This window comes from Felis catus, chromosome B3 (assembly GCF_018350175.1).
Source record: "Felis catus isolate Fca126 chromosome B3, F.catus_Fca126_mat1.0, whole genome shotgun sequence".
In the NCBI taxonomy this organism is placed as follows: domain Eukaryota; kingdom Metazoa; phylum Chordata; class Mammalia; order Carnivora; family Felidae; genus Felis; species Felis catus.
Window position 1 is genome coordinate 85,026,364 of NC_058373.1, and position 20,554 is coordinate 85,046,917.

At 38.4% G+C, this 20,554-nt stretch overlaps 1 protein-coding gene across 6 annotated transcripts in view; it reads left to right on the forward strand.

The window, feature by feature from the left end:
* Positions 1-18,341, forward strand: part of BRMS1L (BRMS1 like transcriptional repressor) — a 35,242-nt gene extending 16,901 nt beyond the window's left edge. Inside the window, exons 5-13 of one of the 6 annotated variants that reach the window (XR_006599530.1) lie at positions 5,431-5,527; positions 6,752-6,835; positions 7,965-8,029; positions 8,746-8,785; positions 9,231-9,378; positions 13,851-14,690; positions 14,908-14,979; positions 17,743-17,798; positions 17,992-18,341. Coding sequence is in view for 2 of the 6 variants with exons in the window: in XM_006932804.4 (XP_006932866.1) it covers positions 5,431-5,527; positions 6,752-6,835; positions 7,965-8,029; positions 8,746-8,785; positions 9,231-9,378; positions 11,246-11,363 (552 nt within the window). In the remaining 4 variants the exon portion in view is untranslated. Of the gene's footprint in view, positions 1-5,430; positions 5,528-6,751; positions 6,836-7,964; positions 8,030-8,745; positions 8,786-9,230; positions 9,379-11,245; positions 12,854-13,850; positions 14,691-14,907; positions 14,980-17,742 lie in introns of those variants that run through there. The other 5 variants (XR_006599529.1, XR_002158562.2, XR_006599531.1 and 2 more) reach the window with 5 other exon arrangements.
* Positions 18,342-20,554: the final 2,213 nt, after the last annotated feature.

Sequence of the window (20,554 nt, forward strand, 5' to 3'; positions counted from 1 at the left end):
TCAGTTTTTATTTGTCCAAAATAGGTTTATTTGTAATAATTCTGGAAGGACAGTTCAAGGGGATAAAACATTGTGGGATGACAATTGTTTCCTCTTAGCATTTTTAGGGTTTTACTTTCCACAGTCTGCTTAGAAGTCCCATTTTTAGATAACTTTATTTTCCTTCCTTTTACTAGCTACTTTTAAGCCTTTTTTATTGTTGTTATTCAGTTCCTTTACAGTGTGTCTCCACAGAGATTATTTTTCTCTCCTTACTTGGATTTGTTATGCGCTCTGAATCTAAGAATTTGTTTTCCACTCATTCTGGAAGTTTCTCAGATATTATCTTTTCTGGTATTGCCTTTCTTTCATTTTCATTATATTTAATATAACATTATCTGAAGTTCTTCAGAGTCTATTTTTGCTGTGTGTGTGTGTGTGTGTGTGTGTGTGTGTGTTAAATTTCTGACAAATCTCACAGCTTTTTTCCTTATTTCATGATTCTGGACTATAGCAGGCTTTATTGTTAGGAATTCTGTGAGCCTTGGACAGAGGATGTGGTTCTTCAGATAGTATCTGCTTTTATTTCTGCTAGGTTGTTTGAACTAGGCATCCTGCTGTGCCAATAGCACATGACTGCTCTAATTTTTTGGCTTGGAATTTCCTAGAAGATGCAGGTAATCTATATTTGAATCTCAGATATGTAGAGGTCAGGCCCAAGATGACATATTTGCTGGAAAAACTTCTTTTCCATTTATTGCCTAACTGACACAGATGCATTTCCCTCAGGCGAATCTTTTCTAGTCTGCCTTTTCCTTGAAGGTATAACCCTTCAGAGCTATGCAGGAATCCCAGTTCTTGTGTCCCTGCTTTGCTTAGGCCCCAGATCTTTTTCCCAAACAGCCACTAAAAACGACGCCTCTAGGTTATTGACACCTGCAAATAACCTCAAGGAAACCATAGCTTCAAACCAGGTTAGCGTGCTGGTTTTTAGCTCTTTATTTTTGGTCCTTGGGGATATCTCTTACTTTTTTTAAGAGCTTAACTATACTTTTAAAAAGATGTTTGTGGTATTTTATTTAGAATATCTGTCTAGGTATGTTGGGAAGTTCTATTTGGTTTTGAGTATTTTTGTTTTTGTTTTGACAATATCTCATCTATATTGTCAGAAATAAAAGTCCACAAGGTATTTTCAAATAATATTTTTTACATAGACAAATATATTGATATTCTTTCTCTTCCATCATTTTTCAGCTTTGAAAGTCTTCCCTCCTCCATAGAGATGCCAATTATTTACCTAAATTTCTTCTAATTTAGGTATGGCTTATTTTTTAAATGCTTAATATTAATATTATAAATGATCTATTTACTTATATAATACTCACCAGTGGTTCAAGGGCATTTTAGACAGAGGAAATAAAGGCTGGAAGGTAACTTAGAGTGTTATAAATTTTATATTCACGCTCATTTTAATCCTTACCACACCTTATGAAAGGAATTATCTTGATTTTATGAATGGGGCTCAGAGAGGTTAAGTAATTTGCATGGGGTCACACAATTAGCAGCAGAACCAGGATTGAAATCCTTTGATGTTTCTAGTCATTCATGCAATTTACCATTAAATCTGAACTTTGTTATTCAGGGCTTTTTATTTGCTTATTTCTTAGTTCTACAGTTTGCTCATATAGAAATAACTGAGAGGCACTGGAAGTGGGAAGAAGGGAGATTCACTGCCAATTGTCAAAATAAGTTTGATTAGCAGCAGGTAGAAAGAGGGGCCAGGACCAGAGATTAGACATGTTCATGTGGGTATACATACAGAGCGCATGCCAGAACACCACAGAGGCAATCGAGTTAGCAGATGGTTTGTGTCAAAATAAGGAAGGAGATCACATTTATAGAATACTACAGTGTGCCAGACACTGGGACAGGTGGTGATGCTTTTTTTAGGTTCTCTCATTTAAGCCTCCCCACAGAGCTGGAGATGAGTGTTAAGATCAACAGCAGGTGGTGGCAAGGTCTCAGACCCTGAGGGTTCAGGGTTAGGATTCTAGTTTTTGAGAAGATTGAGGCTCTTTAGGGCTCTGGCTTTGGTTATCTGTTTATTTAATTTTTTTTCTGATTATAACATTAATAAGTACTAACAAAACTTGAGAAATAGGTCTAAAGGAGGAAATGCAACGAACTATAGTCTACCAAGCAGAGGAAATCTGTTATGTGCATGTTTGTATAATTGATTTTCATATCACTGGTATGACTATCTATACTATTTTGTATCATCACTTTTTTACAGGCAGCATTTTATGAGGATTTCCCTACAGCTCTAAATACTTAGCTAATACAGCTTAAATACTTTTAAACATTTGTTTTTAGCAGGTAATGTGTGTATATATTTCCGAAAGCACAGGCCTCTAATGAAACACAGCAGCCCCCTCTCCCATCTCTAAATTCTACATCCCAGCAGCAGTTATCTCTTTTAGTTACTGCTTCTGGAATTTGCCCTCATATTTCTAAATAGTATCAGTTTTAAATATTATCTATTTGTGTCCTGTTATGAAAGCTGAAGATTCCATAATAGTTTCCCTCATCCCATTCTTACACTGTTATGTCTCAGTTTTTGTTTTTGTTGTAACTGTAAATATTGTTTGTTGAGCCAAGAGTTATACTGTGCTCAAACTGCCCTCCTTGTACAACTCTATTTGTAGCCTTGGAATTAATAATTGCTTCATTTACTTTTAGTCTTATTTGTCAATTCTTCTCAGAGCTCTAGCAGATCTATGAAAGCCCCGCTGATGCTGTTTTCCCTGTGATCAAATGCATCAGATAATCCATGAGGAGCATCCCCTTTACCCCTAGATCCCCTGTCCTCCTGCTCCATCCTGCAGCCTCCTTCAGATGCTTTCTAGGCCAGCTGCATCTGTCTTCGTGGGTGTGTCTTCACCACCACCCTAGAAATTCCCGCTAGATCTTTCCCGCTAGATCATTCCCACTAGATCTCCTTCTCCTTTTCATTTGGGTAGAGTGGCTTCTTGGGGCAAGGTGTATAGGAGTAAGTTTTTTGAGACCCCTTGTATTGGTTATCCAATACAATATAACCAATTGGTTATAATAAATTACCCTAAAACTTAGTGACTTAAAACAACAATAAACATTTGTTATTTTGCAGTGTGTGTGGCCAGGAATTTGGGAACAGCTTAGCTGATTGGTTCTGCCTCAGGGAGTCCCATAAAGTTGCAGTAAAGAGGTCAGCCAGTGAAGCAGTTAGCTGAAGGCTTGACTGGGGGCTGGAGGATCTGCTTCCAGGGTGACTCACTCACAAGGCTGGCAGGTTTTAATGGTTTTTGATTGCAAGCCTTAGTCCTTTGGGCCTTTCCAAAGACTGCCTGAGAGCCCCATGACCTGGTGACTGGCATCTCGGAGCGAGTGATCCAAGAGACAAGACTGAAGCGACGATGTTTTTTATGACCTAGATTTCTACCACGTTCTATCCATTAAAAGTGAGTCACTAACTCCTGTCCACGTTCAAAGGGAAGTTAGGTGTGGAGATTGGAAGGATATGGGACCTTGAAGACAAATCTATAAGTACTTTAAATAAACTAAATTACCTATTGAACAAAGAAGTCTCTACAGGCACCAAAGCAAGGGAATTTGGATGAGCCTTTCTTTTCCAGGTATCCTCTAGCTGCTTCCTTAATGACTTCTTTTCCAATTCAGGAAAGTCTTTTGAAGGCTTATGGGCTTGGGGATAAGGGAGACAAGGACAAAGAAATAAGACTGAGAATAGATTCAAGGCACTTCTATTTGTACACTTTAAACTGTGACTTAGGGGCACCTGGGTGGCTCAGTCGGTTGAGCATCTGACTTAGGCTTAGGTCATGATCTCTCTGCACTTGTGGGTTCCAGCCCCGCGTTGGGCCTTGTGCTGACAGCTCAGAGCCTGGAGCCTGCTTCTGATTCTGTATCTCCCTCTCTGCCCCTTCCCTGCTTGTGTTCTGTCTCTCTGTGTCTCTCAAAAAATAAAATGTTTAAAAACATTTTTTTAAACTGTGACTTATATCTTTAGAGATGCCTTCAAAGCATCAAACATTTCAGGCCCATTGTGGTGGTGTTTTTTTGTTTTTATAAAGAAAGTCCATTAGTGGACTTATTTTAGAATTTTTGCTTGGCCTAGAGCAAATTTATCAATAACAAGGAAAGAGACTGCATCAGTTAAGGTTTCATATTCTTAAAATCTTTATCACTTTCACTCTGCATTCAGAGTCCTCTTTGGTTGGAGAATCTGGATCTATTTATAGTTGTCACACTCTCTTGACTGTGACTGGGGCCTGCTCTCCATTTTTCTCTGGTATATAATGTTTCCCAATGCTTGTAGCACAATGTAGATAAGGCCGGAATATTTCATAACAGTTTACCAAAGGCAGAGGAAACAACCAAAAGGAAGTGAGTTTAGAGAGCAGCCTGGAAGATTTTTCATATGAGATCTAGTTTTAGTCTTCTTCAGCTTTGCTTTCTCTAGCTCTTGGCTCGCCTCAAATTGACAAAATCTATCTTCTCTCTACCACTCATGAGAACCTTCAAGCATGTGTAGACTCTAAATTTCAAACCTGTAAGAGAGGCCTTAATGATTCACACTTAGCAGCGCTGCCAAGTGGGTGTGGCTTGTGCCTTTCACAAGAAATCCTATCTACCTGTATTCCAATAGTCTCTACCAGAACGTCGTATCTATGTCTCAGGAGCCTACTCTCCTTACTAGAGTAAGCATGTGGTGGGTTGGGAATCTGTCAGAAGCTTTTTATATAACGAATCTATATGTTATACTTATGTACCTTTTATGGATTTTAAAATAAGGCATACGGTGTTTTATAATTAAGAGAACAATTGGCTAGAACTAGTAGACCTGGGTTCTAGTCTGATTTGCCAGTAAATAGTCTTTTGGATGTAGTGTATAGTTTTACGATTTTGACTATAATTAGATTATTTCAAACGATTATAGAATTCATACTTGAATCTCTTTGTGTTACAGTGGTCTATTTTAATATGTTGAGATATTAGTGAGGAATAAAGGCCCAATTACTGTTGCAAAGAGAAACCCATTTTATAATGACACACTTTATAGGACAGGTTCTCCATTATACAGACAGGTAGGACCTGGTTATACTTAAAAGGCCATGGGAGCTTACTAGTTTTTTTAATAAACATTTACCTCCATACCACATATAAATTTAGATGTTCTTAAACAATTAATTGTATGTGTTTAAATATGTATTTAGATTCTGTGCTTTCTGGTTTTATTTCTTTCATGTATTTGGCATTTTATCTTTAAAGGTTTTAAGTTAGCAAACAAAAGCATCATGTGTTAAAGTACTTTAAGAGTAAGTTAGTACTCACAGTTAAGATGGACTGATTTTTTATTTCTACTTAAGTGTAATCTGTTTGTTTGTTTTTTTTCAGAGTGAAAAGCTTTTGTTATATGATACAGTCCAGAGTGAACTGGAGGAGAAGATAAGAAGGCTTGAAGAGGATAGGCACAGCATTGATATTACCTCAGGTGGGAGCTCCTGGGTGGCTCAGTTGGTTAAATGTCCGACTCTTGATGTCAGCTTAGGTCATGGTCTCACGGTCAGTCGTAAGACTGAGCCCAGCATTGTGCTGGGCTTGGAGCCAGCTTGGAATTCTCTCTCCCTCCTCTCTGGCCCTCCCCCACTCATGTGTGCTTCTGAATGCATGCTCTTTAAAAAAAAAAAAAAGATAATTACCTCAGGTAATGGGAATGATGTGGTGTGATATGTGTGATATTTACTTTAAGTGACACTGAACCTGTGGCTTACTGGAGTGTCTCATAATATCCTAGTCTCCTAATATAAATGTTATGTAAATGAAGTCCTAATAAGAGGGGAAAGGGGGAGGCTTCTAAAGAACTTGATAGGTTTGTGATTGTTGCTTTGATTTGAATTCACATTTCAGAAAGACAGAAAATGGAGCACATGAAAAGGGACAAAAGGAAAGTGACAGGAACTATAGAAGCAAGAACAGTATATTGTAAGAATAATAAAGATATTATTATAATGTATGAATAGTATTGAAAGACAACTACAGCATATGTTCTTCCCTCTAAATCTTGAAAGATCAGGTGGAAGAAGGAATAAAATCTTTTCTTCTTGGTAACACACAGACTAGATAGAAATAACAGGGAGGTAGATTTTTGTCTGAGAAAAAGGAAAAACTTCTTAATAATTAGATCAGTCCAATGAGAAACTGGTATTTTCAGGGGTATTATGGAAAAGCTTTCTACAGTGGGTTGAAGATGTATTGGGTTATCCTACAGGTCATGTGTGTGTATTACTTTACCTCTTTAAAGTTTTATTTCTCGGTAGGCACGGTGGAGTCAGATGAACCCCTATCCCTACTAGTTGGGTGAATATGAGTGATGGTTACTTTAGCTTTTCTAAATCAGTCTCCTTATCTGTAAAATTGAAATAATAGGACTACCTGTCTCAGAGATAGCTTTGAGGATTAGAGGAAGCAATGCATGTAATGTATATTTAACAAAGTACCTGACCTATGGTTCATCAGTTATTAGTCATTAAGTGCCAAGTTGATTTTTTACTTTAATAAAGGCAGAGGAAATTTTATAAATATATAGCTGCTCAGGAAATTACATAGTCACATATATATAGTATCAGTGAAATTTTGCTACCATGAAATTACATAGCCTTTTCCCCCACTTTGATCTCCAGAAATCAGCTAATACTCAATTTTATTTACTTGCCAGAGCTGTGGAATGATGAGCTTCAGTCAAGAAAAAAGAGGAAGGATCCTTTCAGTCCTGACAAAAAGAAGCCAGTTGTTGTTTCAGATATCCTTTTCTAAATTTGTTTTTGCCTTGGTGCATTGTGCATATCTTTGTAATTTTTATTAGTATACACTGACTTTATTTACATGATTCTGTAATAGGAAAAAGATGACTTATAAAACTGAATGAAGTCAGAAGGATATAGTTTAGGATTAAGAGGGGTAGGGAGGGAGTTTACTACTCTAAAGGGAGTAGAAGTTGAGCCATTAATATGGCTTTGTAGTTCACAAAGGCTTTGATGTGAACTAGCTCTTTATAGCATGATTGTTTAATTCATATGTTTATTTTTTAACACTTTCAATGTTTCTGAAATTGGAGTGTCTTTAAAATTAAAAACAAGCAAACAAATAAAAAAAAAAGAGGTTAGAGTGGGAGACAGCCAAACATAAGAGACTCTTAAAAACTGAGAACAAACTGAGGGTTGATGGGGGGGTGGGAGGGAGGGGAAGGTGGGTGATGGGTATTGAGGAGGGCACCTTTTGGGATGAGCACTGGGTGTTGTATGGAAACCAATTTGGCAATAAATTTCAAAAAAAAAATATTCCCAAGATCCTAAAAAAAAAAAAAAAAATTAATGTTTGTTTATTTTTGAGAGAGAGAGAGAGAAACCAAGCATGAGCAGGGGAGGGGCAGAGAGAGAGGAGACACAGAATCTGAAGCAGGCTCCAGGCTCCGAGCTCTTAGCACAGAGCCTGATGAGGGGCTCGAACTCACAGACTGTGAGATCATGACCTGAACTGAAGTCTGACTCATAACCGACTGAGCCACCCAGGTGCCCCGGAATGTTTTTAAATTAAAATAATATATGCTTTTGATCTTGGTGTTCCCTGAGGTGCCCTCCCCTAACCCCACTACCTTTTCCCATTCCAACCTCAATACAGTGATTAGGTTGGTGGTATGTCTTACAATCAATGATATCAAAGAATTAAGAGAATATGGTTTATAGCATCTAAAATATTGGAATATATTTATCCTGGTACTAAGTTTTTTGGAGACTTATTTGAAGTCAAAATTCAGCCTGCTGAAGGATTATGTCCAGAAATCACTGTTCTAATTCTCTGAAAAACGGAAGTTTGGAAATATAATTCAAAGTGTGAAATTCTTACAGCTAAATTGACCTTGACTTTTCCACGTCCATATATAGTTTATATGCTACAAGATCTTGATATTCTTGAAGACTGGACAACAATTAGGAAGGTATGATTAAAGAGCAATGGAATACAAGTATCTTCTTATAGTCTACTTTTTTAAGATTCTGTGGTTTTTCACTACTACATCAAAATATTACTGTTAATATGCTTTACTTTGCAACATTCTCTTAATGGCAGTTAATACTAATACAGGTAACAGTGGATTGCAAGAATATTTTGAGAGACATGTCAGCAATTTGATTGTATTTTTTCCTGTAACAATGTAATTAATAATTTATGCAAAAGTACAGAAAAGCATTTATTTAGGTTGCCCCAAAATAATAAATAACCTTTTTGTGCCTAGTCCTTAGCCTAGTCCTGGCTCACTGAAGGCACTCAATAAATACCTGTTGAATGAATTCAAAGTGGGTATTTGAACTTTATTGTATGTCTTGTGTTCTGTCATTAAACATTCAAGAATTACAAAATTTTCTGTGCTTGTTTGAAGGTGGAGACTTATTTTTCTTAAAATTTTTCCGTTTTTAGAAACTTCTTAGTTGAGAGAGATCATTTTAGGTATTGATAACACCTCTAGGAGAAATGGTTGTTCTTTACATATACATATTCCTTATGGTCTTAGACATTAACAATTTATTAGAGCAGCTGAAGATTACATTTCACTGTTAGTTATTTGAGGTCCTGAGTAGTGTTGTATACATTAAATAGACCCCAAAATATACTCTCAGTCTATAAACTCAGTCAATGTCTTCTTTTTTTAATTAGGCAATGGCTACACTGGGTCCACACAGAGTGAAGACAGAACGTAAGTCATTTAACCTAAGTTCAGGGATCTCTTCTGTGGAGACTTGTCGGATCAGGGCCATTAAGTCATCCACATACTAAAGAGCTCTCCCCCCATCAGTGGTTTCGTTTCATTAGTGACCACTACTCTTGGAATTATGATATCTTAAATCCTACTTAAAATTGGCGCTCATAATTGATAATGTAACTGCTTCCCCTTCTTCTGGCACTTGTCTAGTTCACCGATGATTTATCGTACATTGTACAGCTTCATTTTGTAGTTATATTAAAACTTAGTGAATTCTATAAAGAAATGTAAGAAATTAAATTCTCTTATTTCTATTAGATTTAGACTTAATATCTAAGAACTATTTTTAGTGTTTTTTTTCACATATATGCATGGATTGGTGTTACTTCGTAATGTTCTGCACTTTTGTTCTTCTGACAATGTCTTATTAATGTAACAGTTTTTGAACTGATCCCTTTAGCGCCTGTGAAACTGGAAAAACATCTGCACAGTGCTAGATCTGAAGAAGGAAGATTATATTATGATGGTGAATGGTATATACGTGGACAAACAATATGTATTGATAAAAAAGATGAATGTCCTACAAGGTAAAAACTATCATTTCAGTGTTGCTCAGTATTAAAATTTACAATTGTTGTCAATAAATATTTGCCTCGTCCGGAGTGCATTCGTAATGCACCATTATTTGCCTATGGATCCTTCCTTTCTCTTGGCATAGGATTTGTTTAGCATGTATGTACACCAGTGTTAATATTTACACACCAATGTCACATATTAAGTTCTTGAGCACAAGCATTAACACAAGAGGAAATGTTGGAATTATTTAGCCAGGTAAGTGGTCCTATCTGTTAGTTATTAGAATAGATGAATTGTTAGGGTTTTAATATGATCTTTAAATCAGACCGTTACAAGTTTTTGGTGGGCATATTAATCCTTAACTTTTTTTTTTTGGGTGTTACAGTGTTTTGGACACCAAGAATGTGTATCAGTTAGAGTAGGAAAGTAATGGAAAATTCATGAAAACCTTAAGAGTAACAGTAATTACAATACAACTTGAAAACTAAAAGCTGCCTTTTAAAAAACTCAGTCTGGCTTAAGTAAGGTTTATATAATTATTTATATAGGCTTCTAAGTTGGTTTTTTTTTTTTTTGAGACTTTATTTTTTTTTAAATAATCTCTACAGCCAGTGTGGGGCTCAGTCCCACAACCCTGAGATCAAGAGTTACACACTCCACTGACTGAGCCAGCCGGGTGCCCCTATAGCCTTCTAAGTTTTATCTGGTTTATCTAAGTTTTGTCACTCATTTGGAAACTATTAATGCTAATTATTGTTTCTATTCCTTCAGTAGTTTAGGATTTAATTCTCAGAGTGGTAGCCTTCTACAGTAAGAAGGTGTCTTTTTCTAGCTATGAATGGTAAATGAAGTGTTTGTATTTAGTGAAGAATACTCATTTTCCAAATGTGGTTTTTTTTGTTGTTGTTGTTGTTGTTGTTTTTTTAAATTTTTTTTTTTAACGTTTATTTATTTTTGAGACAGAGAGAGACAGAGCATGAACGGGGGAGGGGCAGAGAGAGAGGGAGGCACAGAATCGGAAGCAGGCTCCAGGCTCTGAGCCATCAGCCCAGAGCCCGACACGGGGCTCGAACTCGCGGACCGCGAGATCGTGACCTGAGCTGAAGTCGGACACTTAACCGACTGAGCCACCCAGGCGCCCCCAAATGTGGTTTTACTTGAATTGTAATTTCATCTTTAAAATTTTAGGATCCTAGGAGCATTGTGTATAGTAACTTTTCTCATAGAAGCCCACTGAGCTAATTACTAGGTTATATGTGATGCCCCTAGATTCTTTGCTTTATCTTACTACTTTTAAGGCATTCTCTTTACTGCTTAGCATAAATGTGACTTAAAAAGAGATGAAATAGTATAAGAGGGTTAAACACAAATCTATTTTTAAAACTATTTCTACATACTAGATAAATAGTGTCAAAAAAGAACCCATACAAGTACCATAGATGGTTTGATACTGGGAAATACTGGGAATTAGGGTTTGGTATTTGAAAGATTTCCTACAGCCAGGGCTGATCTGAACTGGATATATTTATATATATATATAAATATATAGAACACTATATATTTAGTGTTCTTAGTTCCACTGTGTTTTCTTGGGGTGGTGATGGGGGGCTAGGGATGTAGTGGGAATGATGTGCATTTAATAGTTCTAATAGTAAACATGACCAATTCTATCAAGGAAAGAAAAGGGATTGCTGAATGTGATGTTTTTGACAGCATGACCTGCTGATAATGCAGCAGCATTGTGGTAAATGATAATTATATACCTGAATCTACTCTTACAGTCCAGCTATTTTGGTTTTATAACTAGTTACTCTAAAATGAGTGGAGGCGGCATATTGCGATTCATTCATTCCTTCCTTTTCTCCCCCCCTTTTTTAGTGCTGTAATTACAACAATTAACCATGATGAAGTTTGGTTTAAGAGGCCTGATGGAAGCAAATCTAAGCTTTACATTTCACAGCTACAGAAAGGAAAATATTCAATTAAACATTCATAATCATGATTTAAGTGTTATCTAAAGCTACCTTATTAGTGTTATCAAGTGTGATGTGCCATGGGAGTTAAAAATGTATTCAATAACTTAATATTCTCATCAAATCACGAGAGACTGTATTTGTAGGTAGTACTCTGAGTAGACCTCATATTGATATGTCAATGAGACAGTACTAAAAACTTAATCATGATCATTACATTTATTTGCCTTTTAGGTCCAATGACCAATAGGTGTATATGGTAGGGGTTTCTTACTAAACTTTTTTCTTTGTTTTTTAAAAATATTATGCAAATCTGTCTTATCTTTAGTGAACTGTGTTGCTAAGTGGCTATATTTGTCTGCAGTTTCTTTGATTTTCTGTATCTTTGTCACTCATTGTGTTTGTAAATAAGCCTCATAAAATGTTTCCTATAAATGGTTTGTACTAGTACATTAGTGTTAAATCAGAATTGAAATTTAAACATATATACGTGAGTATGTATATATGGCATCATCAGCTAATTTAGAACTGATGGCCTTACTTTACAATCTTGTTTTACCCAACATTAAGCTATTGGGTCTGAAAGCTAAAGGGAGCACTTTTGTAGACTAGCAGCTTTCCTTCTCCTCTTCCTTGATTGTATGGTGGTGACCTATTTTTACAAATTACACTTAATGTTAATTAGTAAAATTAGTGTCAAGTAATAACATGCTTCTACCTATATTTCTCGTGAACCTTTAGAGGGCAGGTGTTTGTGCCTGGTATTTATGATGTGGTATATAAGTGGTGAATAGTAACCGACAGTATTGTGGTGCTTGCTGTACATGTCTGATCTTTTGAAACAGATTTTTAGTAAGCATTTTCCAGAGGTAAAACTAGGTTCTTACCTTAATTTTATTCCTAGGGCAAAGTAGACAGGGATAATTTTCTTGAATCTATTCCCAAATTAATATTTTTATCTTTGGTGTTTCTACACTTTAAGGCCACTTGGTGCAATTTAGAAAGTATTGACCTCTCTTCCCTTAGCCACATTCAAAATTAGCTTCTAAAACCTCAGGAACAGTACAAAGAATTGAAGCCCTCAATATGGCAGCACAGTTGGCTGTAGTATATGTTAGGGTACAACCAAATCAAGTATTCCTGGTGGTCTTGTGCACTTTAATTTCTGTTACAATGAGACTGAAGAGGATGAGGAAGAGAGCTACTTATTAACACTTAGGGCAGGAATATCTGCATTATTCCGTTTGTTTTCTTACTATTTTACCTCTGCAAACATCTTCCTGTGCAGATCACTACTTCACAGTTGCCAAATGTTAAAATATTTGACTTCTGAAATTCGTTATCAGCAAAGTTATGTACTTTGTTCTGTTTCTAATTAACCTTAGCAAATGTACATAATGTCATAATCCAATAGTATTTGACAGTACTTATGTATACAATGTTTCATAAGCATTTTTAATAAGATTTGTATTTTTAAATTTAGTATATAATAAAAAGATGTGTTTGAGTGTCATTTGTAGTGTCTTGAATTATGGGTGCATAAGTTCTTTATGAGTTACAACCTGTCCACCTCTAAGAATGATTTGGGCCAATTTACATGAATAAATACAGAGAACTGGAGTGTTGAACTGATGTTTCTGCTTCCCTAAACCACAATTCAACCTCTGTTGGGGTATAGATATTCAAGATGGCCAAGTAATACTTATTTTAAAAATATGCATATATGGGGCGCCTGGGTGGCTCAGTTGGTTAAGCATCCGACTTCAGCTCAGGTCATGATCTCATGGCTTGTGAGTTCAAGCCCCGCATCAGGCTTTGTGCTCACAGATTGGAGCCTGGAGCCTGCTTTGAATTCTGTGTCTCCATCTGTCTCTGCCCCTTCCCTGCTCATGCTCATGCTCATGCTCTGTCTCTCTCTCTCTCTCTCTCTCTCTCTCTCTTTCTCTCTCTCAGAAGTAAATAAACATTAAAAAAAATTTTTAAATGCATATATGTTATAGGTTAATAAACATGTACTGTATATGTTCTGAAATTCTAAATAGAAAATCATTATTTCAAAAACTGTGATTTAGTGCATTTACTTTCAAAACATATACAGCCTAATACTGTATCATGTAACAACTGAAATATTGACATTGATTCAGGTAAGCGTATGTTCATCTGTAATTAAAGTACTATAAAATGTGTTTTATTATTGGCAGTTTGCCATTAGAGTCTGGTCAAAAAGTCTAGGAGGATTTAGTTTAGGAGGATTGTTAGAATCTGTGAAGTACAATTTATCAGTTGCTGCTGCTGTTATTGTTTATGATCAGCCTTTGTCTTAGGATCAATTTATGGGCCTTTCCTGCCACCGCTCCTAGTATTTCATGTTCAGCCCACCCCTTTCTGCCATTTGCCACTTAAAAAAAGTCCAACCATCACTAATCCAATGCATTATTAATAATGATTAACAAATATTAATAGCACACTCCTCTGATTGGTTGCCGGAGCACTGATACTTCTCATTGCAGCCTTCCTCATGTGAAAGTTGTTCGGATACACATATTACCTATTGCTACTCAGAACTCAAACACCACTCCAAGAACGTGTACACCTCACTGATAATTGTTCAAAAAGAAGAACAAGGATGTCAGCTGTTATTTCCAAGGTTTGGTTTGTGGACCGAATAAGTTCAGTACACTAAAACTGAACTAAAATGAATTTATAAGGTAAGAAAAGTGGATGCAGGATGAATATACTAGTTAGGATTTATGTAGTCTCGTGCCAAATTGGAATAGAAACTATTTTAATTGCTAAAGATTAGGAAATCTCAAATGTTTTTAAAAAGCACATGAAAGGTTAGAATGGGGTTAGAGAAAAACGTTATGTTCCTTACATTGTCTTTATGGATGAACTCAGGAATTGTGGCTGGTAGGTCAGGTGGGATTAACTGAGGCAGTTTCCCCCATTGGGTCACTGCGGCCCAGTCTTGCCCTTTACTTCACAGGCCCAGAAACTTGAACTTTATATATCCTGTTATGAGCTGAATTGTGCTTCCCCCCTTCCACCCCCTCCACCAAATTCATATGCTGAAGCATTACCCCCCCAGCACCTCAGAATGTGACTGTATTTGAAGATAGGGTCCTTTAGAGAGGTTGATCAGTTAAAATGAGATCATTTCAGGGTAGATCCTAATCCAATCTGACTGATGTCCTTACAAGAAGAGGAAATTTGGACATCAGACATGTGCACAGCGGGGAGACTCTGAGGATAGAGCAAGGTAACTCTGCCAGCCAAGGAGAGAGCCCTCAGAAGAAACCAAACCTGCCAACACCTTGATCCTGGACTTTAACATCCAGCACTGTGAGGAAGTAACTTTGCATTGTTTAAGCCACCCAAGTCTATGGTATCTTGTTACGGCAGCCCTGGCAAACTGATACATGCCCCAACGTGACAGCTTTCTGGGTAAGTCAGGCTGACTGACCCACAGTGGATCGAAGGGGAAGCCAAGTGTCAATTTAATCACTTAAATTGGGAAGTATAAATGAGAAGGAGACCTGACTCCTCAAGTCAATTCTTTCCTTCTAGGAAAATCTGTGTAAAGCCACCTTGTGATCAGAAGATTTGTTTTGGTGAAACTTCAGAGTCTCCGGTTTCCTGGTGAGGCTGCCCCATTTCTGGTATTGTGCTGGATATATTGCTATCATCTTACTTTTGACTTTTTTTCCTGGTGCCCTGCTGACCAAGATCTCTCCTCTGTTAATGGGCCCTGCAGGTCTTGCCCACTTTCCCCCTCTAAGTTCTTTCTGTACCATAGGCTTTGCCAGAGTAGACCCTGACACATGGGCAGCCAGTGATGGTATCTAATTTTTAATGCTTGCTATGTATCAGGAACTATGTTTAATGTATAAACAGAGCATTGTTATGTAATTTTTTTCATGTTTAAAACAAAATGAACATAATGTAAGAATTCTAATATGTTTACTCTTTATCCTATATTATTAGAAATTTCTGCTCGTGAGGTTTTTCACAAGTTATGAGAGGCAATATGCTGTGGCAGAACTTGTATTTGGAGTGCTCCAAAACGGTTGCTTTTATCTCAAGTTGCTAATCATTTTGAGAACTGTGTGTTTATCTTTCTCCTTCCCTTGCCACCCACACACCCACTCATCTACCCATGCATCTATCTATCCATCGCTAGAAAGCAACTTGTAAGTCTAAAATTCTTTGCTCCCAAACTTGAAGCTAATGTATTGTCTTCAAAGACACATTTTATATTCAAGTAAGGTCAAGGGAAAAAGTTATGTAATAACAGTCTTTGGAGTTTACTTTTCCTTGTCTTATCCATTTTCCTGTGTCTAATGTGGGTCTGAGGTGGGTGGCTTTGCCAGCACACTAGTCCAGAAGCAGGCCACATGGACGATTTCATTTCTACCGGAGCAGATTACAATTTATGTCAAACTGCTTAGAAAACCAGATCCTTCAGCTGAGGCTAAATGACATCTGCTTATATTAGAGGGATGTGAAAAGAAATATCCTATTTCATTTATTATTGAAAGAATTTGAAAAGGGCATTTTTTTTTTTAACATTTATTTTTGAGACAGAGAGAGAGAGAGCATGAACAGGGGAGGGTCAGAGAAAGAGGGAGACACAGAATCTGAAACAGGCTCCAAGCTCGGAGGGGTCAGCACAGAGGCCGACGAGGGGCTGGAACCCACGGGCCGCGAGATCATGACCTGAGCTGAAGTTGGACGCTTAACTGACTGAGCCACCCAGGCGCCCTGAAAATGGCATTGTTAATGGCAGAATCACTAAAGTGCTTTCACTCACTTGACGATAAGCTTATGATTTTAGTACATTGTGTTTAAATACATCCATGGGCTGGGGCGCCTGGGTGGCTCAGTCGGTTGAGCGACCGACTTCAGCTCAGGTCACGATTTCACGGTTCGTGAGTTCGAGCCCCGCGTCGGGCTCTGGGCTGATGGCTCAGAGCCTGGAGCCTGCTTCCGATTCTGTTTCTCCCTCTCTCTCTGCCCCTCCCCCATTCATGCTCTGTCTCTCTCTGTCTCAAAAATAAATAAACATTTAAAAAAAAATTTAAAAAAATACATCCAAGAGCAATTGTACTTATTAAGGAAAACTGATTTTAAAAAAAAGACTTCAGGCACTGTTGAAATTACGGACTGTGGCAGTTTTTCATTTTCATTAACACTCCACAGTGTTAATCTATATTTTATACTTTATATATGTATTTATAACAACAGTATCCACTACACAGGGTCAGCTTGGCCTGGGTCTTTGCTACACACCCATGTGAGTTGCACCCTCTCATGCCCAAGGGTTCTTGTGTTCTTTGTCTCACTTCATCACAGCCACAGAGTGGCCTTGTTTGATGTGGGTGCTTTATGAGATTGTTTCTATTCAGCAGGAGAACGCCGAGGCCCAGCAGCGAGGGCCAGGCAGTTCCTGGTTTCCTCCTTCTCACGTGTGCATTTGCGACTCTACCAATATCTTTAGTTTTTATTCCTTGAATTTGTGGTGAAATTACAAAAGTTCATTATCCTTTTTAAGATGAAAACCAACAGAATATGAGCCCTAGTGTTTGTGATAAATGTTGCAAGGGTCAGAAACCAACTTCAGAAAAATAGACAAAGGGGAATTTATTAGAAGACTCATGTAACACGAGGAAGATCGGGGTTCAGATGGGCTGTGGGCCAGCTGGAAGCAGGAAGTTAAATGCCAAGAAATTACGCATCTTCTGTGTCTTCGGCTCTCTGTGTCATCTTTCTCCACAGCTCAGAAAACTTAATTGCCTGTCGTTCTCAAACTTTGTTTCCTTCCCGGTCGGTATCAATGTGAGAGGGAGACTGTGTCTATTTCCACCGTTGCAGCTTGAGAGATCCCAGCCAAGGGTTCTAATTGGGGCAGCCTGAGTTATACGCCCACCGAAACAACTGTGACCAAGACTGGCAGAGCCTGAGAGAAACAGGTGTTCCGGTGGGAGCCACATGGTTGGGGGAAAAGCCTTTCTTGGAAAAAGTGGAACTGCAGTGCTCTGCAGATAAAAGAATTGAGGTCCAGCAGGGAGTGTAAAACAAAACCAAAAACAGTTCTGGGTTCTAGAAATATAACATTTGCTATCGAGAAAAGGGCAGGAAGCAAGGAGACCAGTTGGGCCATCACAATCATCCTTGTAAATATACTAAAGGCTTGAATTAGGGTAGCATCAGTGGCACAGGAGAAAAGGGTGATTTTAGAAAATGTTTCCGAGTTAAAATCTATGAGGGGTCGAAATATATAAATAGCCCTTACGTAGGATTTATCATGTCACAGGCACTGTTTTAAGCTCATGGCATATATTAATTCACTGAATTTTCCTCACAACCCTATGAAACATCAGGTGTCATTATTTTCATTTTCAGATGAGGACGTTGTGAGGCACACAAAGGTTAAGAAATTGCCCGTGGTCACACAGCTGGTAAGTGGCAGAGTTCGCAGTTAGTCTTGCCCTGAAGGCCATGAGTTTAATCACGTACCCCAGCATCCCTAAGGTCTGAATTTGGGTGGATCATTGCATGAATCAAGGGTGGGAACACAAGAGGGGTACAGCTGGGACTGGGGGAGGGATGCAAAGAAGAGATAATATTTGTGTTTCTTTTTTATGTGTTAAGTTCAAAAGGTGTGACGGCCAGATGGAAATGCCCAGCAGGTAACAATATATAACTCGGGTGAGGGCAGAGATTTAGATTTGGGATTGTGAGAGCACAAGTGGTAGCTAAAGTCAATGAAGCAAGCAAAAACTTGTAAAAGGGCTTGAAAGGACGGCTTACGCAGCGTGAAGGAAAACCAGCAATAAAAGAGAAGGGAGAAGAATGACGATGAAAATTAATTATCACCAGAATCTGTGTTTCTGGTGATAAAGAGAAATAGGCACCCTTGTATACTGTTAGTGGGAGTGTAAATTGGTACAATTTATTTGCAGGAAAATGTAGCAATACCTAATAAACTATAAAATCCCCCACCAGTTGACTAAGCAGTTTTACTTGAAATTTATGCTACAAGTATACTCTTTCCCAGGGTCAAAACTATTTGTCCAAAAGGATTCACCTCAGGCTTATTTGATAAGAGAGAAGAAAGAAGGAAGGAAAGGAGAAAATCTAACTGTTCAGCAGTTCCATACGGTGGAATTGCACATGGTTGTTTCCGTAACATGAATACCCTGCAGTCATTAAAAAGGATGAAGGAGATCTGTGGGGCTGATATGAAACGATCACCACGACATATTATATCAAAAAAGAAATCGAGAAGTGCAGCAACATACACACACCGTTCCTTTACTGTGAATAATAAATAATAGGTCCTGCTGTGCCCTAGTTTATTCACTTGGCAGGAACAGAACCAATAGAGGGCCAGAATCTCAGAGAATCTTTTAAAGCTCAAAATGGAGGTAGAAAAAAGGGAAAGTCCAGAGAACCAGGTGAGGGAACAGGAGGCATGTTGCAGGCAGAGTGGCCGGAATGGCAGTGTCTCCTCGGGTCTCCCCCTGCCTTGGCACTCCTGCTCAGAGAGCGGCCTTGGGCCGTGACTGGTGCCGAGAGCTCCCTCAAGGGCTCCCTCGGGCTTGGGCCGTGACTGGGAGCAGAGAGGAGAGCTCCCCCTCCTACATGCCTGACGACCCCTGAGTTCGGTTTCTGACCCTTGTAACATTTATCACAAACACTAGGGCTTCATATTCTGTTGATTTTCATCTTAAAAAGGATAATGAACTTTTGTAATTTCACCACAAATTCAAGGAATAAAAACTAAAGATATTGGTAGAGTCGCAAATGCACACGTGAGAAGGAGGAAACCAGGAACTGCCTGGCCCTCGCTGCTGGGCCTCGGCGTTCTCCTGTTGAATAGAAACAATCTCGTAAAGCACCCACATCAAACAAGGCCACTCTGTGACTCTGATGAAGTGCGACAAAGAACACAAGACCTTCCCCCTCTCATAATCTTGTTTAACTATAGATAGAAACAAGGCCAGTCTGCAGACAACAAAAATACTAAACCTGCCCCCTACTGCTAATATGACCAACTTCTGCTGCTTTATCAATTACATCTTTGGCCTTGTTTCATACCTCCTGTCTTATAAATAAGATTAATTAAGATACACAATCATAGAATTGCCCCCACTTCCTGACACTTCTTTGAACCCTACCAAAAACTCCTTATATGATACAATTCTCTAAGTCCTTTTTTTTTTTCTTTTCCCCAACGTTTATTTATTTTTTTGGGACAGAGAGAGACAGAGCATGAACGGGGGAGGGGCAGAGAGAGAGGGAGACACAGAATCGGAAACAGGCTCCAGGCTACAAGCCATCAGCCCAGAGCCTGACGCGGGGCTAGAACTCACGGACCGCGAGATCGTGACCTGGCTGAAGTCGGACGCTTAACCGACTGCGCCACCCAGGCGCCCCACTAAGTCCTTTTTTTAAAGTTTATTTTGAGAGGCGGGGGGGGGGGGGGGGGGGGAGGGCACAGAGCAAGGGAGAGAGACAGAATCCCAAGCAGGTTCCCTGCTGTCATCACAGAGCCCAATATGGGCTCGAACTCCCGATTCCTGACATCATGACCTGAGCTGAAACCAGAGTCAGATGCTTAACTGACTGAACCAGGCGCCCCGTAAGTCCTTTTTTTTAACACCTTCTTTCTCAGACACCCACAGTTCCCTCTGATATGTGTTCTCTCTCACTGCAATGAGCAAGAGGCCCACCTTGTTCAGTTACAGGTATGTTCCTGGTGGTCTTTAGCTAGAGGGCTAAAGACATGGAACATTTAAGACAGTTTTTTTGTTGTTGTTGAAGGGTTTTTCATTAGATTTAACCTAAAGATCCTTAAGTATATTTTGGATAGTCTTCTAGGAGCTCCCAGTGTGTAATTATAGTTGTAATGACTGGTAAAACAAACTGTAGGCTTTGATTTTCAATTACATGTTATAGAAGAATCATAAAAGACAAGACAAAATGAAAGCACGATTCATGAAAGACATTTGTACTGCAATCTAAGTTAGAGAGCGCTCTGCTTTCAAAACCAGAAAATAATGTTAATATTTCTACTGCGTTAACCAGGGACTCCTAAAAATGTAAAAGCTGTAATACTAATGCATTTTGATTAAAACCTGAAGGTGGCAGTAAATTCCTAGAAAACTTAGGAACTTAGTTTAGAATTTGTATTTTTTCTTCTAATTATTCA